The sequence below is a fragment of the Lonchura striata genome, chromosome 6 (assembly GCF_046129695.1).
Source record: "Lonchura striata isolate bLonStr1 chromosome 6, bLonStr1.mat, whole genome shotgun sequence".
In the NCBI taxonomy this organism is placed as follows: domain Eukaryota; kingdom Metazoa; phylum Chordata; class Aves; order Passeriformes; family Estrildidae; genus Lonchura; species Lonchura striata.
In genome coordinates, this window is record NC_134608.1 from 44,791,158 (window position 1) to 44,815,132 (window position 23,975).

At 47.1% G+C, this 23,975-nt stretch overlaps 2 protein-coding genes and 1 non-coding gene across 3 annotated transcripts; 2 read left to right on the top strand and 1 right to left on the bottom strand.

Moving 5' to 3' along the window:
- Positions 1 to 1,901: 1,901 nt before the first annotated feature.
- PIDD1 (p53-induced death domain protein 1) lies at positions 1,902 to 14,510 on the bottom strand. Its single transcript, XM_031504864.2, has 15 exons — positions 14,190 to 14,510; positions 12,042 to 12,455; positions 11,289 to 11,492; positions 10,381 to 10,435; positions 9,999 to 10,200; positions 9,223 to 9,351; positions 8,736 to 8,915; positions 8,003 to 8,150; positions 6,880 to 7,015; positions 6,496 to 6,646; positions 5,032 to 5,155; positions 4,571 to 4,689; positions 4,044 to 4,151; positions 2,897 to 3,099; positions 1,902 to 2,145 (listed from the first exon to the last, which is right to left on the bottom strand). The coding sequence occupies exons 1-15, from the start codon at positions 14,461 to 14,463 to the stop codon at positions 1,908 to 1,910; spliced, it is 2,685 nt and encodes an 894-aa protein (XP_031360724.2). The 5' UTR covers positions 14,464 to 14,510; the 3' UTR covers positions 1,902 to 1,907.
- A 4,645-nt stretch (positions 14,511 to 19,155) lies between these two features.
- On the top strand, positions 19,156 to 23,764 carry RPLP2 (ribosomal protein lateral stalk subunit P2). Its single transcript, XM_021555064.2, has 5 exons — positions 19,156 to 19,270; positions 19,684 to 19,807; positions 21,490 to 21,538; positions 23,128 to 23,226; positions 23,644 to 23,764. Exons 2-5 carry the CDS (start codon positions 19,685 to 19,687, stop codon positions 23,718 to 23,720), a joined length of 348 nt encoding a protein of 115 aa, XP_021410739.1. The 5' UTR covers positions 19,156 to 19,270; position 19,684; the 3' UTR covers positions 23,721 to 23,764.
- On the top strand, positions 21,669 to 21,801 carry LOC116183771 (small nucleolar RNA SNORA52). The gene has a single exon (XR_004148464.1). It is a non-coding gene; the product is annotated as a small nucleolar RNA SNORA52 (small nucleolar RNA).
- Positions 23,765 to 23,975: the final 211 nt, after the last annotated feature.

The following is a 23,975-nucleotide window of genomic DNA, read 5'->3' on the forward strand; positions in this document are numbered from 1 at the left end:
CAGTATCCAAACAGGAGCTCTTGTCCCATTTCTGCACAGCACAGCCAAGCTCACCTGTGTTCTCCTGCCAGCAGGTTTAAAGGAACCAGGCTCCATCTAACCCAAGGCATTTAAGACCATGTTGTGAAACAGTTAAGTGCTGATTTTATTCCCAGTGAGAGCAATATGCTCAAATGCATCTCTCCAAAACTGGAGGAAAGAACAAATACCTTGTTGGTATCCATGAAAGTTACAAACAATAACATATGACACAAAATACAAGAGAAAATATACATTCAAAAGAGCACTGTTGACTTGAACCCAGCATGAGACTTGGGGCAGCACAACCTAAGAATCTGTGGAAGTCCCTAGGCCCAAGGTGACAACTCAAATCTGCAAGTCCTTCTCCAGTGCTCTGGACTGGACAGTAAGCACTCTGTAGCCTGAGATGTTAGAACAGCCTTAAATGAGAGGAAAAGCTGAAAGATTTTATGCCTCTCTTTCAATAATATTGATGGCAGGTCTGAAGCAGCATCAAGGAAGTCACCGATGATTCTTCAGGAGGGGAAGAAAATGCCAAGATTTATCCAACCTGCAACTGCACATTGACTTTGGGTGGAGCAACCTGGCATTTTTAAATACATTTTTGTTTTTTTGTTTTTTCAGACTAAGAACAGTCCTTTAAATAATGTTTAATGTTTTCAGCATAACTCTCTAGTTATGCTGAATTCAAACCTGTCTTGAAAGACTTGAATTTACTTAAATGACAGTAGTCTTTCCAAAACTTGCATGTAATTTTCTACTGTCATTAGTGGGTCTTTAACTGAGGGCCATTATGAGATGGGGAACAGGAAGAGAAGGGCACCTCAGTAATAAATCACTGAGCAGCTAAAAACCAGCAAATGCTTCCAGCCTTATACAAGATATTCAGGCTGAAAAACTGGGAAGTTAGCTTAACATAGTTCATGCCAAATACACAACAGTGCCTTATATCACATCTGGTCAGACCAGTTTTTAAAATGCAAATTAAAATCATGCTTTTCACCAAACTTCAGGAGGGGTCACACCTTCACCACTACACAGTCACATTTCACTGGGAAGATGTGAGGACTACCCTTTGGAAACTGCAAGGGAAATTTTAATTTCACTTAAATCAGAGTCTCTCAGAAGAGGCCATGGATTTTTGCCTTTTTTTTATAATAAAATAAAATTGCAACTTTGTCAAGGACCAGCAGTATGTAGGCATTGTCTAAAAAGGTGCTTGCAGGTGCAGCAGGTTTCATGATAGCTTTTGGAGCAAAACCAAAACAAAAAGCGTCATTTTTCTAGAAATCATTTTCTTCTTTCTTCCCCACAAATACTTAGGTTTTGTTTGGACTTAAGGGAACTAGAAGAGATTAGGAAAAAATAGAAAACATTTTCATGGGGACTACAGTTCACATTTTCGTGTGAGCAGAACACATCATTAACAGAAATGGCTGAACAGTCCCCACCAGATCATAGGCCTTCATAACATGAGTGCACCTCCACTCTCCTATCAAGCACTGGAGCACAAATGGTCCCAAATGCTCACACCCAGTGCTTCCAGTTTCAGGAATAAATTATAAATAAATACATGCAACATGGGTGTTAACTCATCAAACACTACTTAAACCACTACTCAGCTGACAGACACTTCAGTCTCTAAATTTCTCCATGTTTCTGAAAGCTAAAGTTCAAAGTCACAAAGTGAAAGTAGAAAAAAGGTTCATAAATGCACTCTAAACTTCCTGGGATTGGCAGAAGAGGCATGTGAGTACACACCCGAGAGAATCAATGCCCAGCTCCTCAGGAAGACGCTGGCCCTTGAGGAGGGAGCAGTCCCCAGGCACCATCACTCTGGCTACACAGAGGGGTTCCATTCAAACCCCATTTTTCTCTGCTAGGTGCTACATCATAGCTATTGCAGAGTCCTCAGTGCTGCTCTCCTGCTCCAGGCCCAGCCGGCGGATGGACTCGCTGTATTTCTGCCGCCCCAGCTCAATGATGGCTTCAACCTCATCCGCGATGTCCTGGCGGCCGCTCTCTTTCATGGCTGTAATCAGCTTCCTCACGCAGTCGGGATCCTCTGAGTTCTGCTGAGCCCACGAGAAAAGCATGTCCAGGATCTGCTTGTTGAGGTCCTCTCTGAAGAAAGGACGAAAGACACAAGTAACCAACACGGTCTCCTGAGTAGCAAACCAAAGAGACCTTACCTAGGTCCCAGTCATGGCTAGAGCCTTAAAGAAGCCATCCAGACACACAAGCACTCAGTAGGCCTCCCTCTTTCCTACCCAGCATACAGGAGTTGCATGAATGCTTCTATATAAAATGAATGTTTCCTGCATGAATGTTTCTCTATAAAATATTTTCCTAATAGAAGTATCAAATTAAGGCATTCTGCTCTTGAATATAATTTTCTCACAGGAACACCAGTTTGATCATAACAAGTCTAATTGTCTCCTACTGCTTTGGCTTTTTGGTCAGGCTGCATGTCCCGTGATGTACCACAAGCTCTTTTTGAATAACAATTATATTCACTATTAAAGCCATTGATAATTTTTCTTTGTAAGAGATGGAGGTTGGCCAGGAATCTGACCACAGAACAAAACAGGAATGCAACTCAGCTGAACTACAAAGCTCATCAGGTTTGCTATTTCCTGATTTTGTTTTTCAAACAAAAAAAATTATTTTATAATGGCAAGAGAACATAATCAGTTTCCCATTATAAAAGGTATTATTTTCAGAAGAACCATTAGTCAACCCATTTTTAATCCAGTGAAACAATTACAGTGGGAGAACTTTCAACCAGCCAAGCATTGATTAACACTATTACACTGTGGATAGATGGACAGACATATATAATGCATCACTGTTGATTACTGTGTCCTATTCTCACCTGTTATTGTATCCTATGCGCTCAATCTGCTGGTAGGTCAGGCCCAGGTTGAGGCCGATGCTCTGCCAGTCAGCTCCCACACGCCTAGCAATGCTCAGCAGGTTTGCCTGTGTCAGGTACCCAGTCTCAGCATTGCCCAGGTTCAAGGGAGGGAAGGAGAAGCCATACAGGGGACCAGGGTTCTCATCCCGGGGTTTCAGTTGCTGTGTCAGAAAGAAGAGAGAGAAAGAACATTCTTTATTTTCGTAGAGGACAGTGTCAGGGCACTCAGCCTCCACAGTGACATCTCCTTCCTTCTACTGGGGAGAAAGGAAGTACTTGTGGCTGAAGGGTCAGGCTGTAAGAAGCAAGGAGGACTGACATTGGCAGTGACCAGCAATGCTCACTCAGGAAAATATCAAACTGTAATGCTCACAGTCATAGCTCACATCGGAAATTTCCTTTCCTGCATTTACAGAGCAGTTTAAAATAAACCACATCCCCAAAGCACATTTGCCTCAGCAGTAAGAGATCACTTAGTCTAGGTTTGTAGTTGAGGTTGTGTGTGTCAGAAAGGGATGTGAGATCATCACATGTGATCGGAAGGGAAGTATTCAGCCTACCAAGGTATTTATTGTTTTAGGCTTCTCAAATGTCACTTAAATTCCGTGAGCGAAAGTTGCATTTCTCACTGTAACATACAGCCCAGCCTTTAACGCTCACAGCAGAATACCTACACTCAATGTCTATTTCAAATCCACCATAATTACCTCTTCCTATTCCTTTCTTCTTTCCTAATGCATGAGCTGTGTGACTAAGAAATTTATAAACAAAAAAGACACTTCCCTTAATTACAACAAGCTTCCTTGCGTACTACATTCTCATTTATTCAAAGGATCCACCCTCTCTGACTCTGACCGCCATCCAACAAGCCTGTGCTTGACAGGCAAGGTGAGCAGGAGAGCTGAGACCACTTCCAGCTCTTCATGTTCTCGTTTCAGAAGAGCTCGCTCACAGGGAGTGCAAAATCTCCACCATGACACGGCTGGGCAGCTATTTCTTGTGGTCATTCATTGCATGCCTTCTCATGGAGGAAACAAAATTAGCTGAGCAGAAATGCCATGCTCTTGCCCCATCTAGATTAATTTTTCTGTAGGAGACAACTCACAGGCAGTTTGATGGGCAGAGTTGCAAGCCAGAGGGAGTCTGGACCTTTTCTCCTCCTGCTGGCATCTTCAGGGATGCTCTCTGGAACTGCCCCTCGGTAGAAGGAGACCTTTGCAAAAAGAAAGCATGCAGTAAAGCTCTGATTCAAACACAGTGGCCCAGCCTATTGGCACCATGTCTTTTCCATTTGGGAAAGAATGAATTCAGCATTCTCATCTATCCTCAGCCCACAAATTATGTGTAACTGGGAGGAGCACTGAGGTTCTGCCATAAAGGCTGGGCTTTCTGCCAGCACCCCAAAAATTAAGGTCAGGAATGTAAGTCAGACAGTTAAGTGATCCTTCAAGATTACACTTCTTGATTATTCAGAGTTTAGTCAGTGAAATGTAAAGTCAGAGAAAGAGGGTAGGAAAAGAGTTATGTCCAGCACTCAGAGATTATTGTAGTTCATGCCATTACTTTTACATCGAGTATTGTAAAAGCAATGATGAAGGAAGAAACAAGAAGTCAGTGTAACTCGTTGTTCACCTGGCCTTTTACAGCTTGGCCTTTTCTGTCCACAGGAGAGGTCACATATATCTCCTTCATGTTCTTCAAGTGGGAGTAAAAAATAAATGAGAGACGTCCATCCACACAGTCAGGGCGATCTGTGCAGAGAAGGCAGAAAGCATTCAACTTGTGGAGAAAAGTGTGCAGAAGCAGATCATTCATAAAAATAAACCCGCCTGGCTATTGCCCTCTGCAGGTTTACAAGATTATGAGAAGAAATAAAAGTCTGCAAACAGCACTTTCATAAGGAAAAGTAGACAGAAAGGTTATGTGAATGTGACAAGTTCAATATCCAGGGGCTGGCTGCTGTGAGCAGTGGGTGAGCTGGAGACAGAGAGGAAAACCATGGAGGAGTACAACCCACAGCAGAAACACATCTAGGGCCAGAGCAGGATGAGAGGGAGGTTGGTAGGAGCAGAATGAGCCCAGTACTGCCATACCCATATCAATGCTGATGCCTCGCTCAAAAGCTGCAAAAAATTGCTCTCCCTCAAACATCTCCACCATGTCAGATGGCTCAGGTCCTCGATAGCGGTCCTGCAGCTTCTTCAGCACTGGGTCAACCTGACAAGGAAGACAGTGTTTGGTCAGAAGTACATCTGACCAACCCATGTTTCTATACCCATGATGTTCCTCTCACCTTTAACAGGGAAGACTATTTTACATGAAAAGGATGTAAACAAATGAACAAAAGCCCATAAAAATTTTCAGCACTGTCTCTATCTTTTAAACCGGTCTTTTCAACTTCAAAGAAAAGGAGGGATTTACTTGCTACCATATCCCACTCACTGTTCAAATAAATTTGCACTGCAAAAAGACACATGCTACAACAGCACACGGCTGAGAACACCAGAAAGCTCATTTTGGCTTTGTAGCCTGTGATCACAGTGGCAGTGCAAGAGTCATGTTAGATTCTTCGTTCTATTTGTAACAGTAAACCTCTCTCACTCCATGACCATTCCCAGCAGGATTACAGACAGACCCAAATAACCAATCCAAACAATCTCACTCCAAATGTCATTGATGCCTCATCTGGAGTCAGTTTTAGCCCAGAACCCAATATAAAAAATCCTTGCAGATGTTTGTGTTCACATGTCAGTTCAATACAGGAGCACAGGTGAAGAGAAGGAGCAACCAGAGTAGAGAATTATGCAGAGCTGGATATGCAGCCCAGTAGTGGCACTCTGATAAAATAACCCTTACTTCACCAAGCTGCACTGCCTGCCAGGGAACACATTCTCCACAGCTGCACACTCATACTCACACTAATCTGAGACTACACTGCTGAGGGCTGATATCCCCAGGAAGAGGCAGCAGAAGAGAATGAGTGAGCACTTCCCATCTCCTTCTTGACAAAGTTAGCCAGATAAGCTCATACTCATTGCATAAACTAACCTGATGTTGCATTAAAGCAGATTAAGGAGTGCTCATATATTCTGTTCAAGTGCTTGAACTGAGAACAGCAAGAACATAAGGAAAATTACCATTTCTAACCACTCCAGCTGAAAACAAAGCACTGCTGCTGCCCACACCACTAGCCCACGTCAGACAAATGACATGTAAACTTTGACTTAAATTTAAGGCAACATGTTTTACCTCATGTTTGCTGGATTATAATACCATATACATGGCCAGTAACTGTGGTTCAGCTGATTTTAGCAGCCCAGTCCTCAGGGTTTGCAGGGGAGGAAATCAATGCATGGCATTTACCACTTCTAGAATGAGTTTTTTTCTTCCCTCAGCTCCCTGTGAGTCAGTATCACAGCACCAACAGTGTGGTGACAGCATATCCCAGCCATGACTCTGGGGCAGTGAACAGGACTGTTTGGTGCACTGCTGCCTTTACATCCTACAAAGGGAAGTCTGGGAAGCTCAGGAGCAAGGCAGTGCAACCCAGATCAGACCTTGTGCTTGGGGACACACTGTAGCAGGACTTGCTCAGGATCCCTCTTCCTCTGCAGCGCTATGAAGTTCACCTGGTACAGACGCAGGCGCTCATAGACCTTCTTGGCAATGCCTCCAATGTAGGTCTTGGTGGTGTACCACAGCCAGTACCTGGAGACAAGGAATTAAAAAAAAAAAACAGAGGGACCCTACCCAGAGAAAAGTGCAGTGCCACACCCACACGACTGGAAAGAAAGACAGGTAGAGACAAAGTGCTGTGCTGGGCCTGACTTGCAAAAGGAAAAGGGAACAGATAGAGTTAATGTCTTGGCTCTGATCAGAGTGTTGGAAAAACAAGGCAGAGGAATATCCCATCTTTTCCTCAGGATTAATCCTGCACTTACCAGGAGAAGTGAGTGACTTCAAACACTGCATAAAGATGGGTGAATTCCAGCACCACCTCACTGGTGATGTCATTCCAGGTTTGGCCCTCCAGGTCACCATGGAGTATATGCAGCCTTGACCGATCCAAATTTAGCCCTAAAGAGACCAATGATCAAGAGATGCTATATGAGAAGAAACCTTTATTCATGGCTTTACAAATCGAGCCACAGGTTTGAGTGATTTACTTTTTAAAGCTATCAAATAAAGGTTCACAGCCTTCTCTTCAGCATCCAGGACTGAACTTTGGTCAAAGAAGAGCAGCAATAAAAGGACCACGCTATCCCATTGCTTTTGGGATGTTCTGACAAAACAGGCAGAGTTAAAATTATAGTGTGCTCATTCCCACCAACAGATTCATTAGACAATTCGCATCACTAAAATCTAGGGTTATTAATTAAGTACTATTTCTTTCTCATGTATATCTCATAGACTTTTCAACCTTGATGCACTTCAGGCGTACAAATACCAGGTGATGTACTAATGAAGGCCATGTATTTCTTCACAAGAAAACCAGGAGGGGTCAAAGAACATAGGAGTAAGGAGACTAAGGGTAATCAGCAAACAGAAGAATCCAAGGCATGACTGAGGCTGTTTTTAGCAGTTTTCAGAGTGGTATATGGCTCAGCATACAATCATACATGCAATCATACATTTTTAAATGCAATGGCTCAGCACCTGCTTCATATGCAAGGAAAATACCACATTCATTTCTTGCTTCAAGCTAGTCCCAATCATGAATCAAAGCCCTTTTAAAATGCATCTCCTCAGTGGGCAGGAGTGCCTCTCCAATCCACCATAGTAAAACCAGCAGTTAAAATACACATGTGGTTTGGCAGAGAAATCCTTTTGACAAGAGCATTCTCCCAGCTTGTCTGTGAACCCCAGCCCTGATCTGATGGACCTGAACTACCTTCAGCTCCCACCGCTCTGCACCACCACACAGTCAGTGGACACACCTTGCTGTTCCTGCAGGAAAAGCAGCAAGCTTTATTAACAACAGGAGAGGCAAATAAAATTATCTCTTCCCTTTTGTGGTTTTCCAAATATGGTATTTCCCTTTGTCAATTTTGGGAATAAGCTGACCTGTGACTCCGGGTGGAAGAGGCAGCTGAATTCTCACTGGCTTGAGAAAATCCACTGTGGAGTCCTGTGAGAGGTAGAGCAGGGGACTGGCTCTACACCCTGCATTGGCTGTGATTTCCTGTATCTCTTCTGCAGAGACTGGCAGCACCTGGATGTGGCAGACAGCACTGTGAGCAGAGCAGTCAGGCACTAAATTCCCACACTGCTCACCCAGTTCCTCCAGTACCCAGCAGGTAAATGCTGCTTTTGCTGCAGGGCCCAGCAAGATTTATTTGCTGAGAAATAAAGCACAGTGAATCTTAGCCGAAGACTGGCAACCTGTTGGGCTGGGATGAACTTAAAGTGTTACAAGATCTTCTAGCAGTTCTACAGAACAAATAATTTTAGTGGGGTGATTTTAGAATTAGATCCATGTTAGATTCCTCCACCACCCCGAATTCTCACTGAGCTGTTTTCCTAGGGTTAGTTTTGCAAGGGAAAAAGAGGCAAAATATTTTTGTGTTCCCTTCACAGCAGCTACCCGCTGGTCTGCTGGAGATCCCTTTACCACACAGGGCAGCATAGAGCAAGGCCCATGTTGTAGGGAAGTGAAGAGAGAAGGTGATCTGAGATGGGTCAGCCCATGGAGCAACCATATCTAGACATGAATTACCGTAGGGCAGACATCTCTGCTTGGTTCTGTACTGAACACGAAAAAACAGCTGCACCAGAGCTCACCAAAAAGCATGCATACCTGCAGCTTGACACTACGAGGCTCTTTGGTGACTCCAGGAGGAAAGATCACTTTGATGTTTGGATCCACGCTGGAAAAGAGCAATGTCCCCTCTGCTGGCACTTTGCATTCATTTTGCACAAGTCGAGACACAACAAGGAACCAAGAGAAGTGAAGGACACAACAGTGGGCCACACACTTCTGTGACAGAGGACAAAGAAGAACACATATAGGCATATAACTTAATACAATAAAGGCAGGAAAATGAGTACCAGCCAAGCAGAAGAAAGTCCTAGATCAGAGATGAAGCATGGCAGGATGCAACTCATCAACTTCAGGAGACACATCTCCATTAAGGAGGAAACCTGGAGCTGAAATCCACTACATTTTATTGCAGCTGGTCAAAACACAGCTCATGAGATGTTTCAAATAGGTTCACTCTTGGCTGGGCGCAACCAAAGAGGAGAACAGGAGCAAAGTGTGTCACTGGTAATTTCAATCTGCTCACCTTTGATTTTCTCTTCTGCTTCACTCTTGTTTTCAGATCATTCCAGCTCTGCCCACTGAAGGTCCGAACTACAACCTCATTCTGGTGAGGGGTTTGAGGTGAGATATATGGCATCCAGATCTGCACCTCCTGGCAAAAAAGCATTCCTGTGAGACACAGAAAGGATAAAACCAAGGCCAGTTCTGCACTGTGGCTTCCCATGCAGATGAGGGAGGGCAGAGCATGGCCTGTATGCAGGGGATCAAAGAACCTGCTCTGCCCTGCAGTCTCTAGGGAGGCGACAGGAAATGTCAGGTCTGCTATGGACTGTGATGGCAGGAAAGGTTCGGCAGCTTCTGAGCAGAAAGGGCAAAGCAACTTTTGCAGTGAGCTGCTGTCAGCCATGATGGGGCTGGTAGGTGGTGTGACTACTCCCCAGCTTCAATGTAAACCATACGATCAGACTCTTAGAGAAGGATGCAAACCATTCTCTTTTCAGGCTAAGGCCAGATGCTAGACTTATCCTCTGGTACAGCAGGAGGGATGTGAGTGAGAAAGGTTATAGCTCAGCTCAATCAGGAGCAGTGGGGAAGGCAAAGATGCCAGATCAGCACAGTATCAGAGGCTGTGTCCGTTCCCTCTGCAGCAGGGCTTCTTTGAGACGCAGTCCTGCAGCTACTTAAAAGCACCAGGGATGGGGGTAACTGTCTCATAGGTCCCAAAAGGCGCTCTCAGAAGACTCTACTGAGCTACTGCAAAGGCAAATTCATCAGCAGGTGACCTGGGTGTACCCTCACCTGCTGGAATTGGACCCCATGAGGCTGCAGCTCCAGGACTCTACTGAGCAGGACATCATGGTGTCTCAGCTTTACCCACTGTGGATCCGGCGTGAGGGATCGGAAGTGGATCCGCACAGGATCAGAGGCAGCCCCCGGCGGAAAGTAGAAATGGATGCCACAGGCCAGGACCACTCTGCAGCCTTCAGAGGTGACAGTAAAGCTTCCAGAAGACATGCATGAATTTATGACATTGTGCAGTGACTTCTGCTCTCCAAAAATCAATAGAAGAATCTCATACTTGTGTTTCACCAGCCTACTGAGGCTATAGGCTCCTATACATTCCTGCAATACCCACCATGCACCTTGTCTGTAATATAAATTCTTAATAGCAGAGGCTTACCTGCCCTCTCCTGATGCAAGGAAGAGTCTTTTTAGCCTTCTGGTACTGGATTTATCTGTGGCAATAAGAAGATTTGGGTAGGAGAAGGAGACAGAGGTTACTTAAACCAAGGTAGACAAAGAAAGGTTGAACAGTTTTGGCTTAATCCTAATCTGACAGAAGTCGCTAATGGAACCATGGTCACACTGCAGTGGGCCCCAGAACACACAGCAGCAAGAGGATGGCATGTGGCTTCGAGGTTCCAGGACATACTGAAAATGCTCGCTCTCCCCCAGGGAAACTCAGAAGCAGAGGGAATTCAAAAATATTTCAGTTTTCCTCTGCAGCTCCCAGGGCCATGTTTGATTGCCTGGGGCAATCCTGGGAATCAGTGCCTGCTCTTGTGAACATGAGCATCATTGGGAGACCCTGCTCAGAATACTGCTCATTTCATCACCTTCCTCTTGGATAAGGAGCTGTTCCTCTGCAGCCTGTGAACCTCAGGAAAGCAGGAGGCAACTGCACAGAATGACCTCTTGCTGTTCTCTGAGGTTCTAGCATAAGCCACCACAGCCTTAGGGCCAAGCAGCAAGTCCAAGAACTGGTGCTCACCTCTGCTAAGAAGGCTGGACCCCTTTAGGGACCTCTCCTGATATGTTTCCTGTGAGTCCCATTTTTACTTCCACTGTGAAACCCTACCAAGAAAGCCCAATTCCAGGGACTCCTGAGCCCTTCAGACTGGTATAGGCCTCATAAAGACATAACTAATACTGTCTGTATCCTTACAACTTCATAATTATTCCAGAGAAATAACTGCTGAACTGATTCCCCCCTGCTTGTCTTCTCTAATCCAAACCCATCTACACCCTGCTGGGCTGAGTGAGGGAACAGCTGGGCAGAACACACAGCAGCAGAAGCCTTGCAATTACCAGCCTTCGGGGATGGCTCCGTTTCTCCCAAGGGATTGCCTCGGACGTGCACAAACGGCAGGGCCTGGATCTCAGCAGGGATGGCACGGAGGGAGTTGTTCTGCAGATCAAGTCTGGACAAGTTGGGCAGGCTGGCAAGAGAGGCAGGGACTGTCACCAGGAGATTGCTGTGGAGATGCAGCCGACGCAGAGACTTCAAATTGGCTGCAGGTTGGAACAAGAAATGACCCCCCATCCGTGCTGTTAATTGCATTGCATATCAGCTCCAACCCTCTCTCCTCAGCCCATGTCAACACACACATAATGAGGGAAAAGCACAAAAGCTTAACAGCAGCAAAATCAGCCTCAGTCACAAAGTAATACAGGACCCAGGATGCTGGCCAGCAGAAGTCAGGGCCCAGTTCTGTGGACTGGTCCACACTGGACAGTGTGATTTCAAGCCCAGATTCTCATCCCACCAACCTCAGCTCTTCTGCTACCCAAAACCAGCCAGGCCAGATCCTCAGTCATTGTAAATTGTATTGAAATTTCAGCAGTGTTTATGATTCACAGAAACAGGAAGTGTGATCCAGAGTTGTTAATGCTCAAAGGCACTGACTGAACCAAGCAGTATCCTTCTGCATACCCCTTCCATTTGGCTCCAACATAAAATAGTTTATGCTAACAGCTCTGGGGTAGAGACCAAGAGTCTCAGAGGTTGTACCAAAAGCTTGGCAAAGCCCACGTCCTTCTCTTCCCCAATAAAATACATACCTAGGGATTCTGGGATGCTTAATAAGCGATTCCCAGAGAGATCCAGCTCTGTACAGTTGTGCAGATTCCCAACTTCTTCAGGGAGCAGTTCCAAAGCATTTTCTGAGAGATCCAGATCCTGCAGCAATGACAGCTCCCCAATGCTCTGAGGTAAGTCTTTCAGCTGATTTTTCATTGCAGAGAAGAAAGTCAGTTTACTCAGAGAGCCAAAGTCCTCAGGAAGTGTCATCAGGCTGTTGTGGCTCACCAGGAGCACACGGAGGCTGGGGAGGTGGAGAATGCAGCTCGGCAAGGTGGAGAGTCTATTGAAGCTGAGATCCAGGTGGGTAAGACACCTGAGGTCCCCAAAGTCAGGTGGCAAGCTTGTCAGGGAGCCATGTTGATAGGAACCAAACTCATCCCTAGCAAGGCCACCTGGGTGGAGGGAAATGGAAGAGGTCAGTATGCTACCAGGAGAGCTCACCAGCCTCATGTGAGACTCAGCACAGAGATTCACAAGATTGGGAGTTACTGATAACAATGAGCAGCACTAATCACAAAGTGCTCAGATAAGTGAGTTTTCTGCTCCGTGCCTGTTTCCTGATCAGTGAAAGGAGTGTAACAGTGAAGAGCTGTTATGAAACCAGGAGATACCACAGTGAACCAGTACAGCTCTGTTCAACACATCTGGAGTGAAAGCTCAGAATGAGCCACGCCACCCCACACATTTACCACACTTCAGCAGGATGGCCCATATACCTCCAAGCCTCCCACTCTCCTTCCTCACTTCTTCCTCACTACCAGTGGCCAACGCACAAGACTTTCTGGATCAAGGAAATAGTCCTTGCCCTCAATGATTTATCCATGCTGTTCAGAAGCAAACAGCCCTGAGGACTGGTATCTGCCCTTGCAAGACTGGGGGGCACGTCTGAGCAGGGAAAATGCGGGAGGAAAAAGCAAGTAATTCAGTATTTTCTAGGCAGACAGGAGGAAAGCAGTGAAAATGTGTGTGGGGGAAGTAGGTAATTCAGTATTTTGTAGGCAGACACAGAGAGCAAAGAATGAAAGTTCCGTATCCCAGCTTGTGACACTCAAGTTAGAGAAGGGCTGCAGCCCTGGAAAATAACTTGAGCAAACAAAAGGAAACTTCCAAATGTTCCACTTATTCATTGTTTCATACTCCTTCTCTACTGTTTTCTATTTATATCCATATACAGCAGAGGGCACCAAACATTTTTTTATGCTGCATAATGGTACAAAATGAGAACAAGCAAATAGGCACATTGCACTTTGTACATAAGAGCTTACTGAACTAGGCACATTGCACTTTGTACATAAGATCTTACTGAACTACTTTATTGCACTTCAGAATGCTCAGGGTGTGTGTACATCTCACAAAACAAGACTGATAAAGGTTACTGCTGTTATTGCCACCTTACTAAAGGGGGAAAACACAAATCAAATTATTCACATGAAAATTTATGACAGATATAGAAGCAAACCTTAGACTTTTCAGTTTTCAGCTGGAACCCTGAATTCTGCCCCAAAACTCCCCTTTTTTTTCTCATTTATTTTTAAAATTCTACCTCCCAAAGAGCAAATTATTCAGTCTGACACAGAAACAATGCTTGTTGTATTGAGATCCTACCACAATAAATTGATGAGACAGTCCAAGAATGATCTAATATTTATAGCTCTAACAGTTATCACACTTTTCTAAATTACATGCACACCCTGTGTCCTACTTTACATAAAATGTCAAACAGCATTTTCTGGTCTGTCTTGAACTTTGCTAAACTTACACTAAGCAAGACTAAATAGGGGCTGAACATTCACCAAAAGATTCAACACCTTTCAATCCCTCTTCTTGCATAACTGCAAAAATGCTCTTCTTCTAGAGAATGGCTATAGAAAATGCTGCAGCATCAACTGAACGAGACTCCAAAAACCCAGTCCCCAGGCAGCTGTAAAAACAAAGGGAGGAAATAAGAGTCCAGAAGCTGTATCATGTTGAAATCTGCATTCAGCTCTGAGCAAGGCTGAGCCAAAGCTGAGGTAAGGGGCACTGGAACAAAACACTTCCAAGGACAGTTTGTCCTGCAGATATGGAGAGAAGGATAAAAAATATGAGCTTAGAAAAGCTGGATGGCGACGGACCCCAGAATTTACCTTTAAGCACCAGGGATTTCAGGTGCTTCAGATGAGGAAGGCTGCCCAGTGTGGTGTCAAGGAGGCAATCGTTGCTGCTGAGCCGGAGGAACTCAACCTGGACCACCTCTCCCTGTTGCTCCTTGAATAGCTGGAGGAAACGGCGGCAGCCGTCAGGATAAACATCCAGGTTCAGTCTGTTGTCAGCAAGGCAGGAGCCAGCGAGGGCAGGAGCCCCCACAGTCCCCTCCTCACACTCATCCCTGAGCCCCAGCAGCTCTGCCATCTTCTGCATCTCATCCACAGGGTCTAGACATGCTCTGACTTGCCAGGCAGGCAGGCACTGGCAGCACCACAAGGCAGCTGGGACAAGGAGAGGAGCAAAGATGGCTCTGAAAAAGAACACAGGTACACAATGAAGCTTCCTGCCCCAGTCCAGAGTGGCTGGAAACAGTTCATAATCACAGCAAGATGGTAGGAAAGATTACATGCATGCTACTGAAAGCTTTGGAGCAAAGAGCACAGAAATGCAACATGACAGATGTCACAGGGGCTTCTCCTCCTAGAGAAAAACCTCTGAATTTTTCCAGCCAACATCTCAGCAGGAAATGGAGCAATTATGCACCATCAGAATAAAGACCAATATTAACTTTAAAAGACACAAATGTAAATGCCTACGCCTAATGTAGATTTCAAGATGCCTTAGTAGGAAGCTTTACAAGTAGAGAAGAAAACTGGGGCAGGGAGAGCTGAGCCAGAAGCAGAGCCCAGAGGTGACAGACTGTGACAGGTCCCCATCAAACCCGGTTGTGAAACCCAGTGTCAATGGGATAAAAGCAAATGGACAAAGGGCAGCAGAGAAAATGTGATAGGGGCAGCAAGAGGGTTAGAAAAGGCATGTTGGTGGTGCAGGAGTAACACCTCCTGAGCTGGGCAATTAAACTAGCTCACAGTGTGAATATCAGGAGCTCTTTGTTAACCCTGCCATGGATCAAACTGGTAAACAGAAGTTTCTTTTGAGTAATGCAGAATTAGAACAAACTTGGCTTTAAAGTCCAAGGCCAGCAGAAAGAAGATAATGCCCCAGCAACACCCTGAGGAGCAGCACCTTTACTGTTAGCCTGTGGGACATGGCAGCACTGATGTTCCCAAGACACAGTCTGGGGGAGGCGTCATCCCCTGAAGCAGCAGAAATGCCTCACTCTGAAAGGACAGAAATGTAAAGGCAAGAAGAAGAGGAAGCAGAGCCCAGAGGCAGCTCACAAATTGTACTGGGTCCTCGTTGAACCTGGTTTGAGAAACTGAGTGCCAATGGGATAAAAGTGAAACTACTGCTTTAGTATAAAGGTGAGCACTTCTTACAAAGACATTGTGCACAACATGTACATATCCCCCTTACAGACACATGTAAGAATAAAATCCATCAGCTATAGCTTTGTAAAACTGTCAGTGGTGAAGGAACCAGAGGGCATCTCCAGAAGCCACAGAGGCGGCCTCAGGGGCAACAGACATGGGTAGACATGGTGCTGCAGACACTCTGAAACACACATCTTCACATGGACACACAGCCCTGCACGTGGACACACACCCGCACACAGACACACAGCCTGCACACGGACACACACCCCACACACGGACACACACACCACGCATATGGACACACACACACCGCACACAGACACGCACCCCGCACACGGACACACAGCCCGCACATACACACACAGCCCGCATACGGACACACACACCCCGCATACGGACACACACACCCCGCACACAGACACACACACCCCGCACATAGACACACACACACACCCCGCACACGGACATGCACCCCGCACACGGACACGCACCCTGCACATGGACACACACCCCGCACACGGACACGCACCCTGCACATGGACACACACAGCCCCGCGCGTGGACACACACAGCCCGAACACAGACACACACTCCGCACACGGACACGCACCCCGCACACGGACATGCACCCCGCACACGGACACGCACCCTGCACATGGACACACACCCCGCACACGGACACGCACCCTGCACATGGACACACACAGCCCCGCGCGTGGACACACACAGCCCGAACACAGACACACACTCCGCACACGGACACGCACCCCGCACACGGACACGCACACCCTGCATATGGACACACACAGCCCCGCGCATGGACACGCACACCCCGCACATAGACACACACTCCGCACACGGACACACACACCCGCACACGGACACACACACCCCGCACATAGACACACACAGCCCTGCACACGGACACACACAGCCCCGCACACGGACACGCACCCCGCACATGGACACACACAGCCCCCCGCATGGACACACACACCCCGCACACAGACACGGACACACACCCCGCACACGGACACGCACAGCCGGGCCGGGCTGTCCGCAGCACGCTGTGCCCCTGGCCCGTCACCCCACGCCGCTGCCCAGGTCCCGGCAGCAGCCGCAGGCGCGCCCCGTGCCCGGCCGAGCACGGCCCCGCCGCTCTCACCCCTCCGCAGCGGCCCCGGCCCGCCGGGGCTGGGCTGCGCCGGGCTCTGCCCGCCACTTCCTGAAAAGTTCTTGGGAGCCGCGCCGCGATCCGGGGCGGGACGGCGCGGGGGAGGCGCTGGAGGCAGCGGGACATCGGCCGGCTGCTATGGGGAGCCGTGCCCTTCCTGCTGCCACAGCAAGGGCACGAAAGGAGATTTCCCGACACGGCCACGGTCCCGGCACCGCAGCCCGTCCCGTCTGGCTCCCCTAGGCTCCAAGGGAGAGGGAGGCACGGGCACCGCCGGGGGTTGTGCTCATTCCAGGGAGAGAAATGGAGCAGGGGCTGCGAGCCTAAGAGTGCGCAGGGCTGGGGCTGCCCTGAAAGGAGGTTTGTAGCCAGGTGGGGTTCAGCCTCTTCTCCCAAGAAACAAGCGACAGGACAGGAGGACATGCTCTCCAGCTGATGTCCAGGTTCAGGCTGGACATCAGGAAGAATTTCTTCATAGAAAGGGTGCTCAGGCATTAGAACGACATGCCCGGGGAACTGATCTAGTCACCATCTCTGGAAGCGTTTAAGGAAGGACTGGATGTGGCACTCAGTGCCATGGTCTAGTTGACAAGGTGGTGTTTGGTCACAGGTTGGACTTGAAGGTCTCAGAAGACCTTCCCAACTGAATTCATTCTGGGACTCTGGATGCAAGCTGCACGTGGCTGAGGGAAATTCCTCTTCCTACACATAGTAGACAGTAACCACTGACTACTCCAGGCTCTGGCTGAGTTGTAGCACTCTGAGCCTGGTTGTTTTCTGAGAGCACCTGAACTAGCACAGAAGCCCCAACACTGAGGATCTCTGGGGCACCTCCAGGGCAGCAAGGCAGGGACAGCCACAGCCCACACACAGCTCTGCTGCTGAACCAGCACTCCTGGTTTGTTTGGGTCCAATGGCTTTCAGCGCAGTGTTAACTTTTTACTTCTATTAATTTCCTCAGTGCAGGAAATCAAGTGAACAAGCACAGGTGGTGACTCCCATAATCCTATGGCGAGACCTTGCCATGGATTACCACCTCCCAGCCTCCCAGCACAGGACAGCAGCCCTGTCCCTCCTGCACAGAGCCCTGCTGTCCCACAAGCGGGTTCTGTCACCCAGTGTGCAAGAAGCCGATCCACACATGGAGCTGAGGTATTTCACAGAACCACAAAGCTACTCAGATTGGAAAAGACCTCCAAGGTCATTCAGTCCAACCCATGACAACTAGACCATGGCACTGAGTACCACGTCCAGTCTTTCCTTAAACACCTCTAGGGAAGATGATTCCACCATTGCCCTGGGCAGTCTATTCCAATGTCTAATCACCCTTTGTGTGAAGACATTCTTCTGAATATATAAGCTGAACCTTTCCTGACACAGTTTGAGGTCTTTTCCTGTTGCTAATTGCCTGGGAGAAGAGGTTAAACCCTGCCTTTCTACAACCTCCTTTCAGGTGGCTGTACAAAGTGCTAAGGTCACCCCTGAGCCCACTTTTTCCAGGCTAAACACCCCCAACTCCCTCAGCTGCTCCTCACAAGACTTGTGCTCCAGACCCTTTGCCAGCTCCATTGCCCTTCTCCAGACACATTCCAGCACCTCAATGTCTGTATTGAAGTGAGGGGCTCAGAACTGGACACAGGGCTCGAGGGGTGGCCTCACTTGTGCCAAGTACAGAGGGATGCTCACTTCCCTAATCCTGCCGGCCACTCCAAGATCATTAAGTTCCACCACTGACCAACTAGACCAAAGCTAACTAGTACATCCAGCTGTTCCCAGAACACCTCTGGGACAATGGCTCCACCACCTCCCTGGGGAGCTTTTTCCAATGCCTGACCACCCTTTCCATGAAGAAATGCAGAGCCAGGCACTGACTTTCTGGATTCATCACCCACTGCCCATCTCTGCACTGATACAAAATAAGCAAATATGAAGACTGTGTGTGAATGTGCCTGATGTGCACATGGAGGCAGAACCCAACTGATGGGACAAAGAGAGGGGATTGTGCTGATCCTGCCAGGCCAGGCCAGGATTCCAGAATTGGAGGACAGTATTAAGCTGTGCCAGGAGAGGTTTAGGTTGAACATCAGCAGTAATTTCTCCACAGAAAGAGTGGTCAGGCTTTGGAACAGGCTGCCCGGGACTGGTGGTGCTGGAGGTGTCTAAGGAAAGATTGAATGTGGCACTCAGTGCCATGTTCTAGCTGACAGAGTGGTATTCGGTAAGAGGTTGGCCTGGATGGTCGCAGCGGTGTTTTCCAGTCTCATTCACTCTGTGACTCCGTGATTTTGGGGAACCACACCCATCCCAGCACACACAACAAGGCCGCGCAGCAGCACACAGCGGGCACCCCACGCTCTGCGCATGCGCCGCCGGCCGCGCTGGCGGCGGCCGCACCCGCGGTTCCCCATTGGCCTGCGCGCTGCCCGCCGGTGCGGCCCAATGGCAGCGCTCGTTGTTGAGGGGTGGCGGGAAGAAGGCGTTGCCGAGGCCCCGCCCCTTCCTTTCGCCTCCGCCTGCCCTCGCGCGCGCACGTCCCAGGCCGCCGTCCCGCGCCGCCGCCGCCGCCCAGGTGAGCGCGCGCCGCGCCCCCCTCCGCGGCAGTGGTGCCGTCCGGCCCCGCGCCGGCCGCCGCCGCCGCGCGGGGCTCGGGCCGGATCATTCGTGGCGGGGGGGGGGGGGGGGTGGTGGGTAGGATGGGAGAACGGCGGCCATGTGCTCTCCCGGCCTGCGCCCGGGACGGGCCGGGCCGGGCTGAGCGGACACCGGAGGGACGATGCCGCGCTGCCGCTTCGCTCTCTCTTCGGGAGAGGGGTGCGGGCCGCCGCGTGCCGGCCCCGTGCTGGCACAGTGCGGAGCGCGGCCGGGCGGGCGCGGGCGCTCTGGAAGCGGAGCCAAGGGATTGTGGCTCGGAGGGAGAAGGGATGAGCGCCTCCGAGCGCACGGAGCTCGGCCGTGCCGAAACGCTGCTCCCCTGTCTCGCAGGATGCGTTACGTCGCAGCTTATCTGCTCGCCGTGCTCGGGGGCAACGAGTCCCCCACGTCCAAGGACTTGAAAAAGATCCTCGACAGCGTCGGCATCGAGACGGACGATGAACGCATGAACAAGGTGGAGTTGCCTCTTAATTCCAGATGTCCCAGCCAGTACCACACACTGGAGCCGTTTCCTTTGCTTCAGTGTTCCCGTTGCCTCCTATTGGTCTACTCTTACGCTATTCAGACATTTGCTGACCCTTAGCAGTGTGATTTCTTATCTCTGCGGAGCCCATCATAAGTTTTTACAACTTTGGTTGAAAGTCTGGCATTCTTATTCAATACCTCTGCAAAGGTCTCTGTCAGTTGTTGCTGACTTCTGGTAGTTGAGTCTAATCATCCCCACTGAGGTGATAGCTTCATATAAAGATGCACTGGAAACGTTCTGACATAGTGTATAGTCTGCACTGAAGGTTCACTTCTTATTTTTGGTCAGTATCGATTCAGAACTAACACTTTTGAATGCCTGATGCTCAATAATACATTCTTATTTACTGTGCTGCAAAGGAGCATTTGTTTTCTCACCAAGAAATATAGGCTAATCCTAACATGGAGATTAAAGGTATTTGAGGATAATGTGTATGGAGATTTTGGAAATTATTATGAAAGTGGTTGTGTTGAAAAACAGACTTCTAAAGATTATCTTAATTAGAATGTTTCTTGTGATATAATCAATCTTCAACATTGTGGCCCTAAAAATCATTGGTGATGGGAAAAAAAACCAAAAACCAATAAAATTATCACTTGTCACATACTTCTATGTCTGGCTATGTAAAGGTATAAAAGAAACTATTTTCCCAGTATTTACCATAAACCCAATGAGACAGTGGGTTGGTTGAGCTGACAGCATCCTTACAATGATTTGGAATGTTGGTCTGAACTCATGATGCTCCTGTTTAAATGCCAGGTCTTTTGGTTTTGGTTCCTTTAGGTTTAATACCTTAATAAATTAATTGCTTTGTCTGATCCTCCAATATTGGGAAAGCTGTTCTGGAATTTGTTTTGGTCATAATTAATTTTTGGATTGTCTGTATCTTAAGCCTGTGTAAATGTAAGTCTTAGAAGCACCTTTCTCCTGGATGGAGCAGTCATACAGGCACATAATTTCACACATTCTATGCTCTGTATAAGCAGAAGGTACCTGTTAAAAAGCTCTTGGCTAAAGTCCTTTAGCTTTGGCCACTGACTTCTGATATGTGAAATTCACCAGTAGGTTCTGGAGCAGTGTTTTTAAGTGCTTGCTTTAGCAGTTTTGGGGTTTTTGTTTTGCTTTTGTCATCCTTGGTTATACAACAATGGTCCTAAAATTAAAGTTGGAACTCTGTGTTCCAGGGCAAGGATACAATAGATTGGCTTTTAACATTTGGTAGAGCTAGGAATGGGACCTTGTGGTTTTGGGTCCAGAACCCAGTGCTTCAGAGCCTCCCAGGGGCTATTAAGCAAGAAATGTAAACAGTCCCTCAGTGACTTACACTGTTGGTGGGGCTTCCTAATTGGTTGCACATCTCTGTATCCTTTTTCAAGGTCATTGGATTAATTATGAATTCAGTAACAGATTTCATGAAAATGCTTAAAGTATTAAGGACTTAGCTGAAATTTTCATGTCAGTGCTCTGTTCCTGGCACTGAGAAGTAAGGAATTTTGGGGCTAGATAAGCAGCAGGATGGAGGTACTGCATATGATGATTTATCAGTATTTGTTTAAATATAGCTTGTTCTTATGCTGTTTGGAAACTAACATTCTAAATTTAACTTACAGGTTATTAGTGAGCTGAATGGAAAAAATATTGAAGATGTAATTGCCCAGGGTAAGTAGAGTCTTCAAGTGACCCAGGTAATTTCCTGATACTTTGATAGCCTAGATCTGAGAGTATGGAATTGCTGCCAAGTTACAGACTCTGTTCAGCATCATGGATCACAGCTGAATTGAGTGGAATCAGGTCCATTCTAATTCCCTGCAGGTCAGTGCCAGTACCTGCTGGGTTTCGCTTGTGGACCACATTAAACTAGAGAACTGAAGCATGTATGAGCTTACTGGTAGTTTGCTCATGATGGAGTTTTCTGGACATGTTGATAAGAGACTGAGCTGTCCTTCAGGGTCTCTAGGAGATGTTTTGTGTTTTACCCACTTGTGTGCACCAGTGATGTAAAGCATGAGGAAAGGCAGCTGGCATTGGGGTACAGCTCCACCCTCTGCAGTGAGCACAAGCCTCTCCAGTGCACATCTCTTATAGAGCTCTCAGAGTTCAGCATTCCCTTTTCCCTGAGACAGAACTCTGAGGGCTGATTTCCATGGAAATCTGTGTTCTTACTGAGGCTGGAACTTTTTACATTAATTGACTGGGTCATAGGGCTGAAGTAAAGCAGAGCTGGGGTAGTGCAAAGGTTTCTGATTAATTAATTTTTATTTTTTGTATAAGTCTATAGGCACAAGGGAATATGCAAGCATATTTTTGTTTAAAGGTAGCCAGGACTTTGCCTGGCCTTGCTGTCAGGAGTAGGCACTGGACATTTCCATCCATTTGGTTTGAAAGACCTAAGAGAGCTATTACAGTTGTGGTTACAACACACTTATGCTGTCTCTTTCTGTAATACTTTAAATAAATTGTCTCTTAGAACATACATGCATATGAAACATGTTTGTTTACTTTGCTAGTTTAATTAGATCTTGAAGTAACAGGGAATTATTTAGAAACTGATTCCCAGAAACTGGAATACAGACAAACATAGTGTGTACGTGACCTTTGAATGCCAAGGGAGCCTTGGTATGTGAAAGGCAAGAGGCCAGAGAACTAGCTGGCTTTCCAAATACAAGCAGAAATCAGAAATCTCAAAGGAAATGCAATAGGGTTCATAGGGTGCTGAGGAATTTGTTTAAAATACTGTACTCTTTGCCATAAATAAATCAATCTTTCCCATTCTCTCCTCTAAGAGTGATCCAGTTATGCCCTCAGAGTACTCTTTACCCTTAAAGGGGGAAAAAAGGAGCAGGGGAAGCCAGTGCTGCCAATATGTTACTTTTGAGGTACATTATCACTTCCTGGGCTGCTGTGCTGTATTCAGAGAACAATGTGGGTGTGTGAAATTGGATGTGTTTGCTGCTAGTCTTATAACGGCTTTTGGAAAAAGGGCAGGGACTTTGCAAACAGAAGAAAACTTACTTATAATATACTGCCAGTGTTTGTGGGATAAGCTTTTCTGAATCTTAAAATTCCTGAGTGTTTTTCACAGAACAGTTTGTATTTATCATTTATGCAGTCTCTTGTTCCTTTCAGCAGATAGTGATAGGTTCAGTCCATGAGACAGGATCTGTTTTTTCCTGCACTCTTCCATTTCCCCTAAGTTCTGTGCCTGGGGTGAGCATGTAAATAAATACCTTCTCTTGTGTCCCATTCAGGCAATGGAAAACTTGCCAGCATGCCGGCTGGGGGAGCCGTGGCAGTCTCTGCTGGAGGGGGCTCTGCTGCTCCTGCCGCAGCTGCTGCCCCTGCTGCCGGTAAGTGTGGGTGGAAAGGCGTGGCTCCAGGGCAACTCCTTTTGTCTCTGGTAACAGCTTAACAACTGAGTCAACATTTCAGGGCTTCTCCACTTCATCAGTTCTGTAGGTGATGGAAATGTCAGCTGAACAGTTACTTTTCCTTTAGACAGTCAGAAGCATTTGATTTTTGTCTGTCTTAGGATTGGTCTTGCTTAAAACAGAGAATCAAAGAGACTTGGTGGTGTAAACCACATTCCTGCAACAGTAGTGTCTGTATCTGTTCAGTGTTACTTGGTTGCTGAAAGGGAATGAGATGAACCCTGAAGGCTCCAATACCAGTAGGCAGGGGAGCTGAGAACACCAAAAGTTGTGTCTTCCAAAATCTGTGGTGCAATGTTAATACTAACTATTCACTTGGTCTTTTTTTTTGTTCAGCTGAGGAGAAGAAAGAAGAGAAGAAGGAGGAATCAGAAGAATCTGATGATGACATGGGATTTGGCCTCTTTGATTAATTATTTGTTATAGAGAAGTTATTAAATTCTTTGTTTTAAATGTTTTTGTGTTTATTATTATTACCATGCAAGTGCTCTTGGATTCAGCTATTCTTGAAATGGCTCTGAGACAGCTTTGATTTTTATCTCTGTCTACAATAGGTTAGTGAATTTTCTGACAGGCTGTAGGACTCAGCTCTGAGAGTACTGAGAAAGTGGCAAAACTTGTGTGAACCTGGATGCTTGTTTTGACACTGCTGTTTCATAAACAGTGTG